Source organism: Alligator mississippiensis, chromosome 2, assembly GCF_030867095.1.
Source record: "Alligator mississippiensis isolate rAllMis1 chromosome 2, rAllMis1, whole genome shotgun sequence".
NCBI lineage: Eukaryota > Metazoa > Chordata > Crocodylia > Alligatoridae > Alligator > Alligator mississippiensis.
Genome location: NC_081825.1, coordinates 97,966,084 through 97,990,609, shown reverse-complemented (window position 1 = coordinate 97,990,609; position 24,526 = coordinate 97,966,084). Strand labels below are relative to the sequence as shown.

Here is a 24,526-nt window from a genome sequence, read left to right as displayed (position 1 = left end):
TTGTAACATGACACTTAGACTTTTGCAGATAAAGTATTTTGCGTAACTCACACTGTTTCTCTGTTGCTGGCTGCATTTTTATTTATTTAATTATTGCTGCTTTCATTCATAATCATATTCCCCCAGCAGAAGAAAAAGTGGAGCTGCCATGGTCATTACTTTAAGCAGAGGACCCAATTTTGGCCACAGTTAAATGGTTGTATTTTCTGTCAGAAGCACCAACCCTTGCAAATGTATACCTGTGTAACTACCTATAAGTACTGTAGTTTCAGGCTTCATTAAGATTAGTTGTATGGGTAAAGGCCCATACTTGCAGGATTGGGCTTCTAGCCCTGATGGCTTACACTAATGAAAAGAGGACAGAAATAGGCTCAGTTGTATGGAAAAAAATAAAACTGGGCATTAGTTAAATAGCTGATGGAGCAGAAGAGTAAGCTACTGCTTAAACATTTTTACAGACTGCAAGATGTTTTCTATGCTTATCTGAGCTATAAGTGGACTATAGGTTATTTAGGAGTTCTTAGATCCTGTTTGGATCAGGAATAAAGTGCACTGCTTTAAGCTTCACAAGATTTTCCTGAATGTTGGTATAGTAATTCAAGGATGAAGAAATATTGTATCCTAAATTGTACAGATTGTATTAGAGGCAGAGTAAGTAGGTATTACATCAGTTTCATGACCATGAAGTAGTTAAAAGTAAGAGCAATAGGAAATTGGTTCTAGGTTCCTCTGGAGTTGTTGAAGGCAAAATGGAGCAAATTGTAATTTAAAAATTGTGCTAGATTTTTTCCTTTTCTCAAATAGAGCCTTATCCTATCAGAATGTCTTGAGGCTTGAAGTTAAATCAAAGCAGTAGAGGTAAAAGTTTGCAAGAACTAATGAGAAAAATCCAATGCAGTGGATGGCTGTGGAGGATCTCTCTTTACCCCACTTGATAAGATGGACAGACTTTATGTTTTTACCCTTTATTATATATGAAAACAAATTCTCTAATCCTTTATATGTTTTGCTAACTCTAGGTTTGTGAATATCCTGATGGAACAAAGTCCTTGAAACTAGGAGACTTTGGGCTGGCCACTGTGGTTGAAGGACCTTTGTATACAGTCTGTGGTACACCAACATATGTGGCTCCAGAAATTATTGCAGAGACAGGGTGAGGATACATAATTAGAACTTTTATGTTGTGATGTGCAGAATAGATCTACAGTATACTAGAGTATGTGGATGGTGAGTTGGGTCCAATCAGTACAGTAAATCACATCCTTTGACAAAAATACATGCATCTTTTATATACAGAACAAAAAATTATTGCTGTGTGTGCAACTTAGCTGTAGCTGGATCACTTCTTTAATTGGGCAGAAGGCGGTCTCTCTCACAAAATCTTCAAATTAAATCATAGTCCCCTTGAACCATAAGGGGGCAGTAGCAAGCCTTAATTTAGATTTACCACAGCCAGGATATTCCCTATATTAGCAGTGGTGAAGTTCACTGTCACATGGTCAAGAGCTAATAGACGCTGACAGCAAAGGGACCTGATTCATAGATTTGGATTTCAGAGCGGTGGATTTTAGGTGTAGATTTGGATTTACTGTTTGAAAAAAAAAAAAAAAAAAAGGCAACCTTTGCCCTACCATTGTTCTAACCTGTATGTTTAAAAAGAAAGTCTCAATTCTTCATCCTAGTGTTATTTGCTCATGAAGGAGACTGGGGTCTTGTTGCCTACTTTGGCAGTATCTGGGAATGTTGCAGAAAGGGTGCCCACTGTGGGAAGGGAAGGAAAGGGAAAGCCTTTTGTGGAGCTTGCGCCCCCTCTCTGCCCAGTCTATCGGGGTGTTGCCCCTCCCCTCAACTCGCCTGCCACGACTTGGATGTTAAACGCACATTAAGAGGGGTCTACAGTGGAGATCTTATCTCAGATGGGCCTCCTGATAGACAGTGGTACTCACAGTCGTCCGACGCGGTGTTCCACAGGGATCCGTCTCCCCTATACCCCGTCCACGCGCCAGCCGCTGGGAGATGCGTTACAGATGTTTCCTGGCCTCGTATGATGGCCTCAGACCGGTTCTCCAGGTTCCGGTCGCTCTGCCTCCCTTCTTGGAGAGATTTCTCTTTTTTTTTCCTTTTTTATAGAAAACACTCCTCCGAGTCAGGAGGAGCTGCAGGGTTATCCCCCTTATTCCAGCTCCCTCTCGGATCCTCAGCTGTTTCCTCTCCCCTACCACAAGCAGGGAGCTCCCTTGTCTCCTGAGTGTAAGCAGCTCCATGAGACTGAGAGAGTGCCTCTGCTTGCACTCCTTGTCTGCCTCCTGCTCTGCCTCCCACAGAAGGCTTAAAGCCCTTCCCTGAGCTGCCTGCTTGAGTCTCGCAGGCTGGGTCCTCTCCTTCCCGTGCCAGAGCTTGCCTCACGAGCTGCCAGCCTGTGCTGTCTTTCTCCAGCTCTCTCCCTCTCCCCGCTCCACTGGCGTTTTTAAATCTTCCTGCAGCAGCCGATACGGCCGCTGGGATTGGCTCAGCTGTTCCCCTCGCCGGGAACAGCTGATGCCACAGCCGGCGTAATGCCGGTTTGCACGGCTCCTGCTCCCGCTGCTCTCCGGAAGGTACGTACGCCCCTCTAGGGGCTTGCTCTCGGGGTCTGGGGTCCACGGGCTCTCTTCTCTCTCCCTCAAGAGCCTGTGGGGGCACCTCGCTGCCACACCTTTCCTTCCCTTGCTTTCAGCAGTGGTCTTGGTTTAATGTGGTCTGATGTGGAGATGAATCTGAATGCCTGTAGAAGGCGGGTGGCCTTTTATATGGAGCCTTGAGAACTGCAAACTACAAAAAAAAAAAGAAAAATATGAGATCCTCTGGCCTCTCTGAAGAGTCCCTAGAAAAATAATGATCAGATGTCCCTTTAGAAATGACTCAGTATCATTACATGATACCACCTAAAATCCACTGCTCTGAAAGACTGAAAGTTCTGAGAGTTACCTGTGCAAATTTTCAGTGTGTATTAATTTAATCACAAAGTGTTGAACTTGAATGACACATTTTGGAAGCCCATGCATGTAACACATTCCCATGTTTTTGCAGATATGGCTTAAAGGTAGATATTTGGGCTGCAGGTGTGATCACGTATATACTGCTGTGTGGATTTCCACCTTTTCGCAGGTGAGTTCCCTTTTATTTTAGAACAGTGCTCAAACAGAAGGTGTTCAAACAGAAAGAAAATGTAACCTGTCCTCCTCAAGAAAGTGACCATCTGCTCCAAATGTTTCCAACTGTCATATTTCCCCCAACATCCCTTGTTCCTTTTCTAACCTATTTCAGCTGTCCCTAATTCAGCTAGAACCACCCATGCCCTTTCTCCAGATAGCAGTGTTCAATATTTTTGTGCTCAAGGGATGAGTGAAATCCTTTCTATAATAAGGGGGCAATTGGTTAAGTAGCAGGTGTGCCTTGATGCCTTAATGTGTGATGATGATAGCCTTCTCATTGTACCTTTGTACAGAGTATATGTATTTTTGCCCTCTGGTGTATACAGCAAAAAGTGCAGCTTCTTGGTAACTGGAATAACCAACCAGTGACTGCTTCCCAAAGATCAAAAGGATCTGTGTAAATGTTTTATCTCTATAAAACGAGATGTCAACTGTTCATAAACTTGGTGCCAATTCTATCAAAGGTTTTGTAATCAAGAAGCTGTGCAGTTATTCTGCATGTAATAGTATTTATATATTTTTATATTAATGTTTCTTTTTTCATTAGTATTTATGTGCACATAAGGAAGGAAATATTAAGGAATGCACCTGGAAGATGTAATTGGACATCACATTTTAATCACAAAGTTTCAACTTTATATTTAGCATATGTCATATTCAATGCCTGTGTTTATACAAAAGGGTTAAAAATAGCTATATAAAAGTTGGTACATAGATTAGTTTTTACTAAAATTGATCATTTTCTCTGTCCTTAAATAACTGTGGGAAGTTGCCACCCAGTTTGTGTTTTTCATATCTATTGCAATAATTCCACCAAGCTTTTTAATATTGCTTGACTACCTAAACCAGGTCTTGGCACCGTTCCTCAATAAAACTACTCAAGATCAACCCCAAAATAAAGCTTGTGCATTCCAAATGTAATGAATTCTGATATTGCTATACATTGGGATCACAAGCCAGAAGTTGTTTAAAAAAAAACCTGTCATGCAGTGTGGGATTGCACTAATCCCATATTTTCCTATATCCTTTCTCCAGATTTCAACAATGTCCTTGTAAGAATGTCTTGCAGAAGGAATCATATTCCTGCTTCTCCTCCTATCTACATCCCTTGCTGACCCCAACAGTCATTGAGGGGAAAAGAGACAAACTTCTAAGTCTCCTTTCTTCCCTTGTGCCAGGAACAGGAGCTTGTAATGCTGTTAATGCACAGATTTTGCTTGTTAGCTATGCAGTCCCTACTTGAATGGGAAGCAGACTTAGGCCTTTCACTACTGTGTTAGCTCCCCAATAGCACAGTTAGCATGAAGCCCCACCAAACCCTGCAAATTGGGGTAAATAAGATAATATTGCTAGAGTACTGAATACGATAACATTGCTTCTCAACACCTCAGAAATTTAACTTATTGCTTGTGTGGCAAAATTTACACCTCTTTTGTGTTCTCTCCTATTGCTGCTGATCCACAGTGAGAACAATCTTCAGGAAGATCTCTTCGATCAGATCCTAGTTGGAAAGCTAGAGTTTCCCTCCCCATACTGGGATAACATCACCGACTCAGCTAAGGTACAGAGATATGTTAGCAGACCAAGTCTCCAGGCTCTGGAAGTGTTTCTGACAAGCCGTTGGAAACACTGTACCTCCTGGTGGCACAGAATCTCTCCTATCTCATTATTACGGACTTTTCCAAGCCATGGCAGGCTCCAGAATATGGCAGTGGTACCTGATGAAAATGCAGGTCTCTCAACCCTAGTTTCCTGTTTATTTTCTGGATGAACAAGGGTAACAATGTTGATTTGCCTTTAGTAAGGCTTGCATGTTGTTTTATGGTTTTCTTAATGATGACTGTTGTACTAGGTTCAGTGGCTGAGCTGCAATGTAATTGTCGTTTGGAATTTTCCCTCTCTATACTCTTTTGAGAGAAGAGTAGTTGTTATGTGGACTGACATCAGTTGAAATCACTAGGTCTGTTTTCACCCTTGGGCCACAGAAGCCTTAACTATTAGCACTTCAGTGAGCTTTAGGCACCTCCTAGTACTTAAGATACTTTAAATGTCTGAACCTGTGAAATCAATGTTTAAAATTTTAACCCTGGGTCTTAAAGGAGTCCCATCCATGTGCCCTGGATTTTTAATAGGAATTATTCCATATATGAGAGGAATTTGGGTGCACTGCAGATAAAAAGAAATGCATTTTTATCCAAAGAAATAGACCGTATTCTGTCTCCCAAAGGCTGTTGCATAACACTGATGATGGTGTAGAATAATAGAGAAGTAGGGCTGGAAGGGACCTGTAGAGATCATCTAGTCCAGCCCCCTGCCTGAGGCAGGATTGTCCCTATCCTTTCCATTCCATTCCAAGCAAATCCTTATCTAACCTGTTATTAAAACCACATAGGTAACCCTGCCCCATAACCACAAAGCATAACACCCTAACCTGCTACAGGTAAAACAGGGCTAGTATCCTGCTGCTGCAAGGCTTGTTAAAATATGCTCAGGAAATCTGAGAGAGACATGCCCCACACTACAGAGGAAGGCAAAAACCCCCACAGACTGTGTACCAGTCTGACTATGCAGTAAAATTCCTTCCTGACCTAAAATATGACAGCTGGTCTGACCCTGAGTGGATGGTCAAGACCCTCTCACCAGGAACCAGCAAGAGCATTGGCACACCCCAGTCAAAATCTGAGGATTTTGCTTTGGCTGCATTCAACACTGAATGCTTCTGAGGAACACAAAAACAAAACCTCTACTGTATAGCGATAGGAGGGGGAAAATATTCCTACTTGGCCCTATGCAACAGCCAGCAAGGCCCAGAGGTATGGCCTTAATTAACATAGCATAGCATAGGCATACCTACTCTTAGATCATTCCTGACCAGTGTTTGCCAAACCTCTTCTTGAACATCTCCAATGATAGAGATGATCTCCAATGATGATCTCCAGAGATGATCTCCAATGATCTCCAGCTTCCGTAGTCTGTTCCACTGCCTCACTGTTCTAACAGTGAAGAAGCTTTTCTTGATAACCAATCTAAACTTATTTGTTGCATCATCAAGTCATTGGTCCACATCCTGCTCTTTGCAGCTAGAGAGAAAAGGCATTCTCCCTCATCTTTATGGCAGCCCATCAGATATTTGAAGAGTTCTATCATCATCAGAACATCATTTTAATTTGACTTTATAAAAGGCCTAGGAGCACATAGCAGCCCTGCAGCCATTTGCTGATAAACTCTTGTATCTGAGGACTGGGTGGCCAACCATAGTTTATGTGGGCAAGTGGCATGTGACTACTGTGTGTAGTAGGCCAGTGCTTCTCAAAGTGGTGGTCCACAGACCGGTGCCGGTCTGCAAGCCACCGGTTGCCGGTCCGCAGTGAGTTGCCAGGAAAGAAAGAAAGATATTTTCAGAAGCATGACATTGATATGTCATAGCACCACAGTTCGTACGTTCCAACACTCCAGGTGACGTCACGTCATATGAGGTGAGGAAAGAGAAAGAAACAGCCAGTCGCGCATTTGTGTAGCGCTGTTACACGAAGTTGCTGCCACCGGCTGAACCGGGCACTGGTCCCTGGCTCACTGGAAAAAAAATTGCTGGTCCGCCACATCAGATAGTTTGAGAAGCACTGTAGTAGGCAGCATATGGGAAGGGGTCAAGTAGCACAGCAGCACACAGGGCAGGAAGATCAACAGGGGTAGAGGTTTGGAGTGGCGCTCAGGCACAGTCTGAGGTTAATTTGTGGCACCTACCAAAAAGGCTGGCCCCCACTGTCCTAGGAGAACCCTCATACAGCTTTCACTACATTGCCCCTCTGCTGACTGCTGCAGCTTAAAGACTGGGGGATGGTAGTGGCCAGGCCTGTCTCCCACTGCCAGAATGAGCTCATGGTTCATCTGATATGAAACAGAGCAGCCGTCAAGTGACTGTTTACCAGCTTCAGGGTTGGGGTGGCACAAAAATAGTTTTTGAACTGAGTACAGCTCAGCTACTCTGAAAAATCTGGGCCTGTATCTCTGGTTTGTCTTTTTACTGAATGATATTGCTGAGGAGGCTATTTTCCAGAAGTAAATGATGAGCAACAACCTCTTTATTGCGCATATAGGCTAGGTACAGACACTCAAAAAACCCAAAGTGGAATTGATCTAAGTTATGCAGTTTTCTCTAAGTGGCATAGCTTAGATTGGTGGCTAACAGAATATACATTCACCCTTTGGTGGCGGAGGTGCAAATCTTAGACCCAGATCCACCATTTCTAGCCAGTCTGTGTGTGCTGAACGTGTGTTCTGTTATGGGTATAGAGCCGTTTCTGATCACTTATACTGGTAAAAGTAATGTCTGTACCTGGCCATATTGTTTCTTTCTATCAGAACAGATCTCCCTGATTACAATATGAAGAAAGAGAGATGATCCTTGGGCTATAGGCACTTTAGAAAAATGGAGGTGTTTACTTTTAATGAAAGTATTTGATATTGAAGGAGTTTTATGGGGTTTTTTCTCTTAAGCGACTGGAAACTGCTCTGGAACAATCCTTGTCAATTGCAATCTGCTCTGGAACACCACTGAAGAAGCAATGAGCATTTGCGATGAAAAGCTACACATAGGGCAGAATTCTGTTTCCCTTTGTGTGCCTGAATGGCAGCTTTTTAGGGGCGTGGCATTTTTTGGTATTAAATGCAAATATTGATTCTGTTTCCTCTGCACTGTGGACACTTATGTCCACGAAGTGCTCATAGAGTAGAGTATATACTAGCCAGGCAGCCCAATTCATGAAAATGTTGCCATTAGAGCACTTGTCCAGGAAACACTAACTTTGCCCAAAGTAGATTTTTTCCAGCACAGGACTTGAAGCACCATATCACAGCTGACCTTTTTGAAACTGGCCAGCTGGGCAGCCAGGAGAAGGAGACATATGAGTCCCAGAGGAAGAGAGCAAGCTAGGGAGTGTGTGGCTCAGTCAAATAGCTCCTGTTGAGGAAATGGGCTCTGGCTTCCAGTGGTGCAGAAACTTAATTCCCCCTTTCACTGTTTTTCATGAATTTTAGCCAGAGACTATTCAATTCAGCAGGCAATGTGGCTAGAATAATGTTTAACTTGTGGGAGCAGAATTGCTGCTTCAATCCCTTTCTGTTCAAAGGGGCCCAGAACATTTGCTTCCTGGGTAAAAGCCCTAACTAACCACTCAACTCTTGGAATAAAACATTGAGAGAGCTTCTGCCTTCAATTAATGCACATATATTCCTGGCCAGTGCATAGCCTAGAGAGTATATGCTCACTCTACGTACACATTCTTATGTGTCCCCAGTGTAGTAACAGGGCCAAAAAAGGCCAGGTACACAGCTGGAAAACTGCCATTTAGATGCAGAAAGGGAAATAAATAGAATTTTGTCCACACTACTTATAATTTCACTGCATGCTTTGCCTGACGACTAAATTCTTAAGACTTGCCTTTTTTCAGTACTCCAGACGGTCATACTACTATTGGGAGAGCCACAGAAATATGCAAACCCAGGAACATCTGTTTTATAGATTGTACATACTCTAAAGATCTTACTTCAGCAAAACACTTGAGTTTATTTGAAGTCATTTGGAGTAACTTAATCACATGCTGAGCTTTTAAAGGCACATCCTTTTTTTTCTTTAGCTCAGAGCCAGTGTAGGGGACACAGCTAACTGAAGACCTCCTTCGTGATGTAGGGGCTGTGGGAAGGGCAGAGGGATCCATAGTTAATGGCAGAGGGTGGCTGAAGGCCCTTTATGCCTCAAGAGCAACGTAAGAGGACATAAGGAAGAATTTCTTTACTGTCCGAGCCCCCAAGGTCTGGAACAGCCTGCCACCAGAGGTGGTTCAAGCGCCTTCATTGAACACCTTCAAGAGCAAACTGGATGCTCATCTTGCTGGGATCCTATGAACCCAGATGACTTCCTGCCCTTTGGGCAGGGGGCTGGACTTGATGATCTTCCGAGGTCCCTTCCAGCCCTAATGTCTATGAAATCTATGAAATCTTTTATTAGACCAACTAGATTTTTGCAAAAAAAAAATCTTTATTTGCAAGCTTTTGGACACAAGCACCCTTCTTCAGGCATGGTTATAGTCAGCCACTTTAGAGCAGTCTTGTGCTGATGAGGAGCTTTCATTCTCAAGATGTTACTGAGTAAATGAATAGCATCATCAGATTGATTTTTTTTCCTTTACCAAATGATTCCAGTGATATTGCTTATCAAAAAATGAAAAGCATATCTCATGCTGGTTTATATACCCTCTAGACAGCTTAAACAATCCCTGCAGGCTCAAAAATGCACTTGCCATTTGGTATAAAAGCTGGTGCTCTTCATGTGCATTTTGTTTCTGCCTCTGTCAGGGAAGGTTACCTCACAGCCATGTCTCCTGTAAATTACTCACGTTACTCATCCGATAAGAAAAAAAAATGCAGTTTTTTTGAGTATGTGCAGAGAGTGTGCTGTGAAAATGGAGCACCATCCCAAGTTTTCTATTCTTGCTGCCTGCATCAACATGCAGAAAAAAACTAGTGTATTATAGTTGCTGTTTAGAGTGTTTCTTGTTCAGCTATTTTCAGAAGAGCAAGTGAGCATGACTGCAATAAGGATACTTGTTAGTTATATTACCTACAGTTCCCATCAGACTGTAAACCCAGAGGATGAAATCCTCTGGCACTACTAAAGTCAAGTAGGACCAGGATTTCCCTGAGATATTAGAGAAACTCCAGTGTAAATGTTAGAAGAGCTCCGTGCAAAAGCTGGATGACTCACTGTTTAATGCTGATGTCCTTCCTCATATCTTTGTTTTTCAGGAGTTAATTAGTCTGATGCTACATGTAAATGTAGAAGCTCGCTATACGGCAGCACAGATCCTAAGCCATCCCTGGGTGTCTGTGAGTAAACTCTGTGTTCTACTTGCCTCTAAATAAATACGAATCCTAAAGACTTAACTGGAACAGCATCATTGCCAGTAGTAGTGACACAATTCTGCTTTTGCCCATTTTTCAAGCTACTTGTATGTCCCTTATTCCTACTAAGCATAGGCTAGGTATGATCTGAATCCTACCCTTCTGATGCACTGGGATCATTGTAAGCTTTGTTTGAATCAAGTGAAACTGAATTTTTAAGAACCTGGGTACGGAGTTGGAGGCCTGGGAAGAGAATTCATAGCAAAAATCCATGATTTGGATAAAATAAGAGACAATGATTTGGACACTAAGCTTGTGCAAATAGACTTTGGCAACCTGATGGCAGCTAATACTGAGCTATTTTCATACCCTACTGTTGGAAGAGAAACTGCACAAATACTGTGCGCTCCGACTGAGCAGGGCACTCCATGACTAAGGGAACAGATCCTGGAAGGCATAAGTATCTGCTCTAATCTTATCTTTTACCATCTGTTTCTCACCAAAAGATGCTCTCCATCTCAGAAAAAGATTGGCAGTGGGGCCTTTTGGATAACTCAGATTTCTGCTTTTTCAAATCCGACCCATAAAGTAGTGCTCACAGAAGATTCAAATGGCAGCACTATCCTGTGCATTTCTATAGAATGCACACTTGCAGGGGTATGCTTTCATGGCCAGGCACAATTTGGGGTCTCCATTTTCAAAAATAGAACTGCCTGCCTGGAATGAGAGACAAAGTAGAAAACTGAAGATAGTGTTTGAGCCACATATAGAAGTCACTGACTGCCATCTGGTGCATCTCTGATACTAGCAGTAGGAGAAGCTGATGTAGAAAATAATTTAGTAAACTGATTGTTAATTAGTAAATAAGCACTAATCAGTGTTAAGCTTAAACACCACACTAATAAACTCAAGTATTTTTTTCACATTCATTTCACCGTTTGAAGGACAAATTGTGCTTCTCTGTGAGCTTTGTCTCCCTCTCTTGCTGAGAGAAATCAGTGCAGCTTGCACCTTGAAGGAAAAGCATTTGAACAAAGTCATATTTTCCTGAAACTGTGATAGGAAGGAAATATAATAAAGCCCGTGTTGCTGCTGCATAACTGCTCCTATGTAAACTCTGTGATTACTGGCCTCTTACCAAATACTGCATGGATATAAACAACAATATGATGTGCATAGGATGGAATAAGGATCTTCATTAGGGCTTATTTAAACATTTTTAGGGTCATCAGCAGTTTAATGGCCCATTACTTTTCATTGACAACAAGGCATGTTTAGAAAGCATACATAACTAAATGCAGGCTTAGCATCCATTAACCCACCAAGTTAGCTACAATGCTGTAATATTTTGGGAGTGTATAGGGATTAATCCCGTGTTAAGAAACAAAGTGGCAAATTTAAAGCTGCAGCTGCTGGGCCCATCCCTGTGCAGCTGATTTTCTCACCAGTGTAAACTATTTCTCAGACAGCTTTTAAGTTGTTACTAAGGTAACTTGACAAGGGCTGGGGTACAAATTGTTCCTCCTTGTTAACATGATCAGTTGTCCCAAGAGGATGGAAGATCCTCTCCCCAACTCCGTGAACTTTCTGTTTCCACTCCTGATTATTCCTACCTAAAGAGTAACTTGTGTACCTCCTTTTTACACAGGATGATGCCTCCCAGGAGAATAATATGCAAGCTGAAGTAACAGGTAAACTGAAGCAGCACTTTAACAACACTCTGCCCAAACAAAACAATACAACTGCTGGGGTCTCTGTCATCATGGTAAGCTAATTCAGCATTTTCACTTGTAGATACTATGTTTGTATATATATTTTCTAACATGTTGAAAATAATTACCTATGGGTGAGTGTGGTGCAAACACAGGCAAAAATAAGACCAGCGTAGCATCTGTGTCTACTCTGAGCCCCTATTTATGCATAACATAAACATACACTAAGTCCCATTTCAGCCTTAGTAAATCAGTATTCAGGAGCAGCTGAACTGGGTCTGTGCTAAGGTAAATTAATTGAATCGCTGAAAGATATCCTTTACGTGGAGGTATATACGCAGAGAATAGTTAAATGCAGAAATACAGAACCAAGCTCACTTGCTACTTTGGGGGCTGGGGGAAACTTTTTTTAATCCTTTCCATTATAATTTTAATTACAAAAATCTTGCCTCTTTTGTCTCATTTTTCTAATTGACTAATTTTTCGACAGCAAAGTGATGCTGTCCAGAACCTACTCCTTTCCCAGAAATGGTTGTATTTTTTGTTAAGATCTTTTCAGATGTTTTTCACAATTACTTTTGCCACAGCCTGACTTTTGCTAATGAAAGTTGTCAGAGACCAGACTGGATACTAATGTGAAGTTATCAGAGACCAGACTACATACTAATGTGACTTTGTGGGAAATCTGAATGCATTACCATCCCTCCATATAGTTCAGCTGAGATGAATTTTAAAAAGTTGTGGAAAAACACTTCCATCAGACATCTTGTAGAACCGTGTTGATGGGCTGAGCATTTCTTAGCAGACAAGCGCCCATAGCAGAGTGTACCGTTATACTTCTGACTGACCAGCTAGCTCTGCTGTGAGTTTTTCTCACTGCTAAAGATGATGCATCTTTTTTCCAGCCCAAATATGGATTACGTGCAAAAAAAAAAAAAAAAAAGTGTCTTAAGTGTCTTCAAATATTTTTAAGAACACTACCACTCTGGCAACACAGCATTGACTTTGTTAGCAGGGGTGAATATTGTTTGCACTGCATCAGTTACATGATAGCAATAGTAGTCATAATATTATTATTAATGACACATCCCACCTTATAAATCTGACCACTTATGCTGTTTGTGTGTGTATATATGTAATATATATGAAGAAAGTACATGTATGTGGATTAAATAAATAGCTGCAGGTTTAAAAGTAGCGTTTGTAGTAACATCAAAATGCTCACAAGAGCGAAGCCAGAAAATTGATTTCAGGTTGATGCTGTTGTCTGCATTTCGTTTGACAGTTTGACTTGACAGTTTGAGGGACTTCAGAGCTTCTTTATACTGTTGAGACTATGGATAAGCCTGAAGCTGAAACCTGGTATAAAATTCTGTATTTAATAACAGCGATTTTAATTCTAACTTTCAGCCCCTATCCAATTTGCATGCCACTTAAGCTTGTCTCAAATCTCTGACACAATACAGCTTCTGGCTTCCTCTTGGTGTGGGGTTTTTTTCTTATTCTGTTCCTTAACTGACATTCCTTCAGCCAATGAAGCACATCCTATTAAAAATAGGGTTTAATTTTAGTTTAATTTCCCCATTCTCCTGCCTCATCTCCCTCCTAACAGACATGGTTGGGAAGGAAAATGTCTACCTGTTGAGTTCTAACTGCAACTCACACTCACTGCTGTCCCTGGATGTGCAGAGAAAATTGAAGGGGAGAATAGGAAAACATGTCTGTGACTTATGGAAAGAAAAAGGTAATAAGAGTTTAGCCCCCAAGCTACATATCTGCCTTACTTGCGGCGCAAATCTAGTTGCCTTCGTACTGTCAGGTTCCTTAATTGTAATATAACCAATTTTTTCTTTATGATAAACCTGATTCTTGCAAGCACTGTTTTTGAGTTTCCTTTCTGTATCTGCAGTGCATCACAAACCCATTCACTTGCACTTAGACACTTTTATTCATGGGAAAAATATTCAACAGAACCACCTTTGAGCATGAGATAGTCACTTAATGCGCACACACTGAGGAGCATTGTCCTTGGAAAGCCATAGGGCAGCATCTCAGCCATAGCAGGCACTGCCATCTTGTGGTGGAGAAGTAGAAGCTGACAAAGCCTGGTTCTGTCTTCACAAAGGAAGTGTCTTTGCTGCTACTAAGAAAAATGTGTTGCTATAAAATCATTTTTACTGATTTTTTTTTCCAAGAAAGTATCAGAATGTTCTATAAGTCTAAATTTGTTGCAATTGTGTTAGTTCTGCTTAAAGTAAGTGTAGTTTCTATCCCTTGCTTTCTTCCTTTTTCCTCCTCTCCCTGTGCCTGCATTGCTTTCCTCTGAGTAGGTCCAAGGCAATGGTATGTACTAACTGCAACGCTTTGTTCTGCTGCACACAGTATGTGTTCTGAGTTTTCTGAGAGAAAAAGGAGAAATAACTCAGCCAGTCTGAAGTGGGCAGTTTGAGAGCTGCACAGAACCAGGGAATTAATATCTTTTAGTGGTTATACTGTACCAGTAAACATTTGCACTTTTTTTTTTTAATCCACAGTGGCTGACAATTTATGTTTTTGGAAGACATTTGGCATCATTGTTTTCTTTTTCTTCACCAAACATGGCATTTTGTGAGAAGGGAAAGTTAGAGGAAAGAGTTGCTTTCAGGGAAACAGTACTGAGGTGTCTATAAAAAAAATGTGCTAAGAGGTACAGAAAGCTGAGAGGAAAAGTTCTGCTGGATTCTTCACCTTATCCCCTTTCCTGTTTCCTTATTTTCTCTCCCAAAGCTGACACAGCAGATGGTCTGACCCCTGGTTGACATCTCTTGTGAAACAAGGGTCATTAACCAGACACTACCCTGAGACTACTAAATGCAGCTTTGCATGAAGGGTGAGAGTTTGAGATGCATACAGTAAAACTTAAAAAAGATGATCAGCTGTGAAATAGCAGGAAATATGCAGTTTCTCTCTCCAGAGAGACCCAGCCTGAGCCCACCTAGATCCCAGGGTGCACCACTCATTCTAGTAGCTAATACACTATGCACATCTAGTCACAGAGTTAATCTTCTCCATCAGAAGTAATAGAGTTAAACCTCCTGACCTGGAGCCTAAGCAGTCTAAATGGGTAGCCAAACTTCATTAAGTTGCACATACTCTCTCTTCTTAGGGAGTAACCACATATTCTGTACATACACTGATGTTGGGGGGTCACAATGGATCTGACAAATAACCTGCCCTGCTGCTGAGACTACAGGTATGCATGTTTTTAAAAATGCAAAAAACCCTGCTCTAGCAGGTGAAAGTAAAAGGAAGCCTCACTGCATACATACGTAATTTTTGCGATGATAAAACCTACATTTTGTCTGCCCTACTAACTGTTATAATCTTGGGAAGTTGGCTTCACTCTATCCTTCTTTATGCAGCATGTAATTAACTTCTGGAACTCATGGCCACAGGAGACTGTAGAGGCAAATAGTATAGCCAGCTTCCGAATGGGACTACACAAATTAATTGATGATAGATCTTATTAATAGCTATTAAACAGAACAATCCCAGATGTATCCTCTGGCATCTCTAAACCAATGGTGGTGGATGCCAGGAAGAGTAATGAGCAGGGGATAGACCTCAGTCTTTTGGGGCTCAAGGCACCCCTTCTCAGAAAATGCCATTTCTTCATTTTAACTTTTTTTTTTACTACAAAAATATAATAGAGCAATTCTTCTGTTGCAAAGAACTCAGAAAGACCACAGCAGATCAGAATATTTTTAACACTGTAGATTCCGATTTGAAATCTCTGGGTGTCCTATGCATGTGCAGGGAGCCGGCTCTGATGCACTGGAAATCCACTGCATTGGAGCAGACTTGATTAATCTGTGCTCCAGATTATAATAAAATAAGCATGCTCCAGCAGACTCTGGCGTCACATGTATTAGCATCCCTGCACTGAAAAATGGCGTTGGGGTACTTTGAACTAAAGCTTGTATGACAAGCTTTAGTTCAAAGTGCTCCGCCACCATTTTCAGCGTGGGGGGGGGGGGGGGTATGCACGCGGTGCTTGGGCACTTTTAATTAAAAGTGCTCGCTAATTAAAGTGCCCACCTCCACACACCTCCTGGAGCGCATGTAAAAATGCCCTTTGGGTTTATTTCGTCATTTGCTCACCTAACAGTGCTAACACTATAAGGCATCCAGTAGCACCCTTGAAAGGCTTTCACCCTAGTTGAGAATCACTGCTCTAGATATACCTAGTTTAATGCTCTTCCTGTAAAGCTGTCACTGTTAAAGACAGGACACTGGACCATTCCTTCAGCCAATTCCTAGATGGACCATTCCTTCAGCCAATGATTGCACATCCTATTAAAACTAAGTTTTAATTTTATTTTGATTTCCCCATTCCTAACAGATATGGTAAGGAAGGAAAATGTGTATTGGCTGAGTTCTGACCCAGCATGATGCTGCTTATGTGTATGTGCAAGTGAATTAGAAGGTAAACTGTTCAGGATGGGGATTGGTTCCTCTTCTACCTATTTAGTACTTACTAAATCTGAACATCCAAAAGTTAAGATACTTACCCAAATTTTTCAGTGTTCCCACTAGCCCCTGTGACCTTCAGCCCTTGCCAATCCCTGTCTTCTATGACAACAGACCTCCTCCTTGTGGGACCTCTTTTGGGAGACAGAATGGGTAGGTACACTACCCCTCTGATAACTTTTATATGGGGGGCAGAGGTTAACAAAACCACCATCCTGTCTTGGGTACTCTGAAGGTATATTCCTGCCTTCTCCCATACACTGATGATCTCAGGGTGTCCTGTTGCTGACTGTAGGAAAACACTTGCTTTCTCTCTCCATTTCTGAGGGAAGGTGGCAGGAAAGGATGGAGTGTAAGAGCCACCACTCCAGCACCAGATAGAGAGGTTGTTGCAGGGCAACTTTTTCACTCTATCCTTGCCCCAACAAAGGTGCTTACTACCCACCCTACATATGCACACTGCCACAAGAGCAGCAGAGGTTCACAAAGATAGGAGGGCCAAGTCATGAGGTACTGCTAAACAGTAAGGCTCTTCAAATATTTGTTGGCTGAAGCAAAAAGAAAAATAAAGCTGTGGTGCAGGTTGGCTACAAACCTAAGAACTTTGTTTCAAACTGAATGAAACAAACCTGTTTTGGGGCATTTTTCATTGTATTTTGGATTGAATTAAATGTTTGCTAATTCACAAAACGAGCAAGGAAATGATTCTCTTGTGGCTCCTACTATCTTATAAGGATAGCTGTGGCCCAGTACTTAGGACACTTGCCTTGAGCAGGGGCTTGAACTAAGATCTCTTCCCTACCAAGAAGGTGCCTAAACCCCTTGGCCACAGGACATTCATGGCTGGCCCATCATCAGTCTGTCCTGGTGATTGTTCCACTTTGTATAAAACATCTAAATATTCAATGGAAAAAGGAATAGCATTAGACTGGCCCATCTGCTAAGAGGACCTCTGCCTGATAAATATTTGTTGAATGAGAGAGGGAATTACTAACTGCTGGGAACAGAATAACTTCAGCAAGACAGGGTAGCGTAACTACTGTGTAGCTCAATGGTTCAGACACTCTCCTGAGAGGTGGGAAATCTTGGTTCACATCCTGTCTCTGATTCAGGCAGAGGAAGAGTCTGAATCTGGGCCCTTCACATCCGAGACAAGCATCCTAAACACCGGGGGCATTATTTAAAAACAGTGTACACTAGCTGTCTAGCCATGAGACTGTCCAGATCACACTTGAGAAACTATTTGAGAATGTATTCGGACACACAAACACTAGCTTGCCCTCCTGTTGACTTACAGGTATATCAGAACCTCCTACTGTAAACTAAACATTGCACTCCAGTTTGATTTACTTTTGCAGCAGCCTGCAGAGGGTCAGAAAGTTGCTGCTTCAGCAGACATTCAGCAAGATCTGCTTTAGAAAAAAAAGAAGGGATGGAGACTACCTCAGGATTCCCCTACAGAGGTCTTAATTCCCTCTCCCAACGATCCCACTCTTCAAATTCTGGATAGCGAGTGCTTATGACCTACATTCACGTCTATTATTCAGGAACCTAGTACAAATTTCCAGTAAAACTTAGCTTTGTAGTTGCACCCTATCTCCTAACAAATGGAAGAGGAGTAAAAGTGTTCTAGTTGAAATGAAGAAACAAAAATTCCCTAGGCCTTCATACAAGCTTTTTACAAATACACATTTCTGCAGCCTGGGGTCCATTACAGGTTAAACAAAAAGTTTGATCCCATGTTAGAATACAAGCAGCACCCAACAATATAAAGTTTTGGCAAATTAATCCCAAAGTAATACTCTGCATTATGATGTTGTGTCCATGCATGCCTGCTTTTTCCACATCAGCCTTGCAATACAAAATATCAACTTTTTTTTGAAATACCTCATCAGAGTTGGTTCTAGTACTATGGAGCAGCACATGCTTTTTATACAGGCCTTGTTTCACTTACCTCCTGGATGCTTTGGTATCCCAAGAGGTAAATTATCCTTCAACTCCCCCAAATCCATGCAAAAGACCCCTAAAATGAGCAAAAATGTCTGACGTTATTTCTCCTTTTTCTGGGACTAATGCATGCACCAAATGAATGTGTTGTGCATTGTTTTAATAGCAAGGGTAATGTGGATTGTTGATTTAATACTTTTTGTCCTCCGCCTTCCTTTTTTTAGAACACAGCTCTAGATAAAGAGGGTCAGATTTTCTGCAGCAAGCGCTGTCAGGACTCTGGTAGAGCTGGAATGGAGAAAACTTCTGTGATTACCGCTACAGCTGAAGATGCTCACGTGGCTGGGTCCAAGCCCCTCCCCTCTGCTGCTGCTGAGCCAGTCAAATCCCCCATGCACCCTGCCTTGGCATGTCATGACTGTGCTGAGGAACAGCCCAGTCTGTAGGATTGATTGAAACCAAATCCAGCTGAAGCTCACTGCTAGGTCAGGAGAACTTTTCAACTTCTCTCTGTCTTATCTCATCTCATCTGTTTTGTTTTCAGTTTGCTTGCACCCTCTTGTGGCAAGCCTAAAGCAGATTCCATCATGAATTTTGGAGGATGGGTTGGGGGATGTGTACTCTGTAGTTCTTGAGTGCTTCTTGGCCTTTGCCTTCTGAACATAAAGATGGGGGGAAAAAACTTTGGGTGACTTTAGATTTTTTTCAAACATCAGTGTTGGTTTAATTCAATGCATTTCTCACCATCTAGTAATCTAAATAGATTAATTTACTGTGTAGTTAATGATATTTTTGTAAGAATTTGAGATGGAGAAACAGCAACCAGGTCTCACTTCTGCAAACAGAGACTCTCCGGGTCAGAAGATCTTGTTCTCAGAAAAGTGAAGAGAGAAAAAAAGCTGGATCTGCCTCCTGTTCCCAGTGCCTCTGTTTAGTTGAGTTTCGTACCAGAGCTGAAGGAGCAAGTTTCCATGAAGAATCTTTTTAGCGGAGAAAGTACAATATTGAACTATAAGTTTTTGAGAGAGAGCGGCTCTTTTGTCTTCAAGTTTATCATCAAAAGTCCGTACTTCAGGATAGTTGTTTAGCTAATATGAACCTAAAGGAATTTTGGGTGTAAAGATAACAAGAACACTGGGCATTTATTTGTATGAAGACTGCAGTCAAGGAAGCCTTTTCATTCTACTAGACATTGTGTCTCCTTACAAGTGTTTTCCTTCTCCACCCATCTGCATCTCCCACCATAACCACAGTATCTATTAAACAATAAAACTACTTGGTCCTTTGAATGGAAAGCTTGCTGCATGTTCATAACCTAGGATGGAGCAGTTCCTAGTTCTAGGGCAAGCTGACTAATAGAAGAACTGTAACAACTAGCCAACAAAACTAGCTGCCAAGTTTTTATCACTATTTCCCTCCTGGTGCAGTACATGGAAACAGTAATTGAGCAGCATTGATCATATATTTGCAGTCAAGGATGAATAAAGTTTTGTCTTTATCATACTACTTAATTCAGTATTGTATGCACTCTGCTTATTCATTTCCTCTGCTCATTCTTAAGTCTTGATCCTAGCTCATTTTCTTTAGCTTTACTTTCTACTAGAATTGTAAAGACCTGCAATAAACTTTCTTCATGAAAAGAATAAGTAGTCATTTATTTCTATGGGAACTCAAAATGGCAAGACAATGCAGCCAGTTTCAAAACAAGAAGTCTCAGCAGGTCTATAACTGTGCCTCACTGTGCCTCTTAAGACTTTAGAGAGCCTAATTCCTAGATAGGGAGGAAGCGGCTTTTTGGGCCAGGTATTTGCCAGAGGATGATCTGAATCTCTGATGACTATCTCAAGGTCACTTCCTTTGGAGAAAAATCACCACGTTCTGCTCAAAACTTTTCAGTTTGAAGATGGAGATAAAAAAAGAGTTGCTGTCCAAAGCTGACTTGAATTTAGGGTGAAGTTGTGGGATTTGAATGCCCAGAAACCTGGTCTTTGGCCTTTAAAAGGGAACTAGCAAAGAGAGTTCTGCCTGAACACAGGGTCATGTCTTCTTCTGGTGTAGCTCAGCATAGTAATATTGGCTGTAATTCTGTAATGATTTATACCAGCTGAAGATCGAATCCGTGGACTTCTTTTCTACCTGTTGAACCAACTGCATTCCTTTCTCATAGGTTTTTGTGGCAAAAGTGCTCACCTTTACCCTACCAAACCTGTCCCTAGGATCCAGCTAAGTTGGACTGGTTAAATACTGGCAACAAAGCCCCTGTCTATATTTTGTTAAAACTTGGTTGTTTTTAATGTTGGTTAAAGTTATTTAAGTGTCCATGTGGATAAGGACCTTGCATTCTATAGCCTCATTCTACCAAAGCCTAGGGACTGTTTTTAACCTGCTTCTGACACTCTGGGCTCTCAATCCCTCCCCCAGCTGCCACTTTGTGCCCTCATGCATGACAGGGCAGGGTGGCATGGGGCCATACAGGGAGTTGAGGGTGAGTCCTGGCTATGTGCTAGGGGAAATTACACTCGCACACCTGCATGGGGCTTAGAGACTAGACAGCGCTAACCTACAGAGTGAAGTATTTCACACAGGATGGCAAGAACGTGACTGTATAAGTATCGTAGACTTCATCAGGGAAGGGCATGTGACACAGAGGTAGTGTGCTCAAGGTAACGGATGAATAGCACTATGATTTGAATGGGAAAGAGTCTGAAAGATGAAGGGGGGGGAAATCAGAAAAAGGATGTAAAGAAGGGCTGAACACAGTTGGAGCAGTAGTCACAGTCAAGGAGGAGAACACTGAAGTACTTTAAACTAGGCATCTAGGCTCCAGGCATCTAGTTTCCAGGCACTGAGTGAAATGATAGATGGTTTATGAAGTTGTCAAGGAAAAAGTGGCCAGAAGTAGCAGCAATCATAATATAACATGTATTGCCCTCTTAAAAAATTAAACTAAGATTTTGATGCTGCGCAACAGCAATCAGGATGGTGTTTTCACTGATAAGTGAAATTAGGTTAGCTATGTTTAGCTTAAGTGAGTTAGTGACAGAACATTTAGAAACTGGTTTCAGAGTGGCAGAGACAACCGTTCAAGCCAGGCAAATAGATGAGATGGCCAGAAATAAAAACCTGAAAGAGGAGGAGGAGGAGGAAGAGAAGGAAAGTGGATAGAAAGTCAAAGACTATAACAGAAGTGTCTCTGAAGGCTGTAAAGGGGGAAATAACTGTCTTGGTGAGAGGTGTCTGTTTTAGTGATGGTCAAGAATTGGTTTCTGTAGCGTGGAAAGGATTAAAAAAAGGGATGAAGCTCCTGAGCTCTGGCCACTTTCTGAAGAATACAAATGGAAATGCCTAAAGGAATGATTCTCAACCAGTGTGCTAGGAAACCCTAGGATGTGGGGAGATCCTCTGAAGAGGGATGCAGGAAGTGTGAGGAGATAAGCAGGGTGCAAGGAGATAAGCAGAAAAAGGCAGGGAGACCCTGAGCCTGCCCAGGTGCTCCCCCACCCTCTCTGCAAAGAAATAAGCACTAATACCTAAATTAGTTTTTTTAAATGGGGTGCCACTCAATTCACAAAAGTTATGGAGGGTGCCTTGGCACAAACAGCCCTAAAAAAGTTATGACCCGCTGGTCTAAAGCAACAGGGAGGTGTGAGGAGGATAGAGTACACACATTAAGAAGGGTGAACTCTACCTTCATTAAAATTAGTCTTCATTTGTCATACAAGGTAATCATATTGGGAATGATTACAGTAGGTGTAGACATTAAATGATAGCGGTATACAGCTGTTATGACATAACTGTTAGATTTGTGTGATTCAATATCAGTACAAGTGGAGCCACACTGTTGTAACTTGAACCCTGTTTCATTCAGGGTTCAAGTTAGTGAGTTAATGTACTTTTGCCACAATACTTGAATTGGTAGAGCTGATGTAGGATCCTGAGCAGCAACTTTTCCTCTTCAAGTGGCCAAAAGTTACATCTGTTCACAGGGAGTGAAGCTTAATAAAATATTAGTGGCTGAAAGAAGGCATAAGTGTAAAATGTCATTCAACAAACTGGCTGCACTACCTTTTATACAGGAAGAATTAACATGATCTTTATGTACTCTATATTGTGCCTGTAAAGCACAAAATTCCAGATGATAAAATGTAATTCTAAGTTGCCTAGAAATAAACGGCCATTACTTTCTTTCTGGGAAATGTAGCATTTTATATAAATATTTATGAAATATCCATTTCCCAAAATATATGCATTTGGTGGTTATTAGAAATATTGGTTATTTGCTTTAGAATGTACCTGAAAAGGAATAGTAATCCTTTAAAAACAGAATAGCACTATACTATATAACTCTATATATGTTCAAGTTCAAAAGAACTAAGATAGATATACAGACATCCAGTGCATACCCAACCCTCTTATTTTCCTAAATCCAAACAAAACATTCACAGCTAAATATTCAAATGGCCTAAATCTGTATCACTGACTTCGTTGATAATTTATGTTAACTTAACTTAAGCTCTTTCTCTCGTCTTCTTAACCTGCAACATGAATTAAATTAATTGCTGGTAATATAGTGCTAAGATACAAAACATTTTATAGCACCATTACTACAGGTCAGCATTGGCTTATGCCTGCAGCTATCCTGTAAATGTATTTTAATAACATAGTAAATTGTACTTTGGACTAGCTTATTAAATATGGATCTTTTGTTTTCAAATGTGGATGGTAGCTTTTCCATTTTGCTGAATAATGGAGGAATTAAAGATGGAAAGTAGTAAATATTAACAAGATTTTGAACTACCTGACCTCTACACCTGCTTCTGGGTTATAATTACACAATACAAAACTATGGTTTATGACTTTTGTCATTCAGAGAAGTCCCTCAAGACTCCATGCCACTTATTGTACCAGTTTTCTAGGGCTGCTTGCAGACATGAAAAAAAATGGAGCTTTACTTCAAACTGGGCATGCTCCTGTGCTGAGCCCAGCACATGCCCAAAAGAGGCAGTACCTCAGACCTGGCTTGCTCAACATCTGTAAAGATCTGGTGCTTTAGTGGGGCTGTTATCTAATAGTTAACTGAATCTGGGGGAACATCTGTTCACCAGAGCACCCCAAGGAAAAACAAGGACCAATGGTCATAAACTCCTACAAGACCATTTTAAGTTGGACATAAGAAAAAATTTCTTTACTGTCCAAGCCCCCAAGACCTGGAATAGACTCCCTCCAGAAGTGGTGCAGGCACCTACTCTTGACTTATTCAAGAAGTGCTTAGATGCTTAGCTTGCTCGGGTCGTTTGACCCTACCTGACTTCCTGCCCCTGGGGCAGGGGGCTGGATTTGATGATCTTCGAGGTCTCTTCCAGCCTTAATGTCTATGAAATCTATGAGATAAAAGTGCCAAAAAGGCCTGCTGAAACACAATCTTCACAGACACTGCAGAGCTGGGTTAAATTAATGGACTGCTTCTTCTGGTAAAGCCCAGTTGGTTTGTCTTTTTTCACATCTGTCAGCAGCCTCAATGTATCAGAATTGGTACCATTTCGATAAAAGATTGTGCTGCAAGAGCACTTCAACCCGCTTGTGGGACTGAAAGAAATATTCCTTCTGTGAATTCATTTACTATCAAAGACTAACTATATATACTTGTTGAATACACTGGATAATAAACCCATGCAATTTGTTTTCTTTGACCTATTAGATGTTAGTGACCTCGCTTGATTCCTGAAGTTAGCACAAGCAGATTATGTGACGCATCAGATGAGCAAATAGCATGACAATTTTCTCCTTTCAAGGTTAATGCGAGTCAAATTAAGAATGCTCTTCAGACTACAATGACATGTTTAAAAACAAGCCAACCACTCATTTATGCAGGAGTGAACACTCCACTCTAGGGTCTTCTCCTAATCAACATATGGATCAGTGTTCATTTGTAGAGAACAGGAAAGGGAATTGAACAGTTGCTGTGTTGGCTTGTATTATAAATGGCAGAGGGAAAGTCAGCATTGGCAGAGAGAAGTTGGAAAAGAAAAACTTAGGTACCATCTGTGCATGATTCCCACTCTTGAATCTCTGTTCTGGAGTCTGAGCCACGTAGGGTCTAGTCTACTGTAAATTTGGGGCCTCTGAATTCAAGTGTGCATCCCACCCTTATATTTTAAAGAGACAAAAAACATGTTTAGTTCTACCCTGTGATTGCTGTATGGTCTCTTACAACACTGTCCTTACTCCTCAGGAGCGAGAGTTTTGAATACACTATCCAACTTC

At 41.4% G+C, this 24,526-nt stretch overlaps 1 protein-coding gene across 4 annotated transcripts in view; it reads left to right on the top strand.

The window, feature by feature from the left end:
- The window catches only part of DCLK2 (doublecortin like kinase 2), a 158,452-nt gene extending 138,544 nt beyond the window's left edge, over nt 1–19,908 (top strand). For 2 of the 4 annotated variants that reach the window (XR_001371475.3, XR_001371478.3), the window contains 7 exons: nt 1,020–1,153; nt 3,070–3,147; nt 4,659–4,755; nt 9,999–10,079; nt 11,743–11,859; nt 13,092–13,168; nt 18,487–18,576. Coding sequence is in view for 2 of the 4 variants with exons in the window: in XM_014593442.3 (XP_014448928.1) it covers nt 1,020–1,153; nt 3,070–3,147; nt 4,659–4,755; nt 9,999–10,079; nt 11,743–11,859; nt 18,487–18,708 (729 nt within the window). In the remaining 2 variants the exon portion in view is untranslated. Of the gene's footprint in view, nt 1–1,019; nt 1,154–3,069; nt 3,148–4,658; nt 4,756–9,998; nt 10,080–11,742; nt 11,860–13,091; nt 13,169–18,486 lie in introns of all 4 variants that reach the window. The other 2 variants (XM_014593442.3, XM_014593445.3) reach the window with 1 other exon arrangement.
- Nucleotides 19,909–24,526: the final 4,618 nt, after the last annotated feature.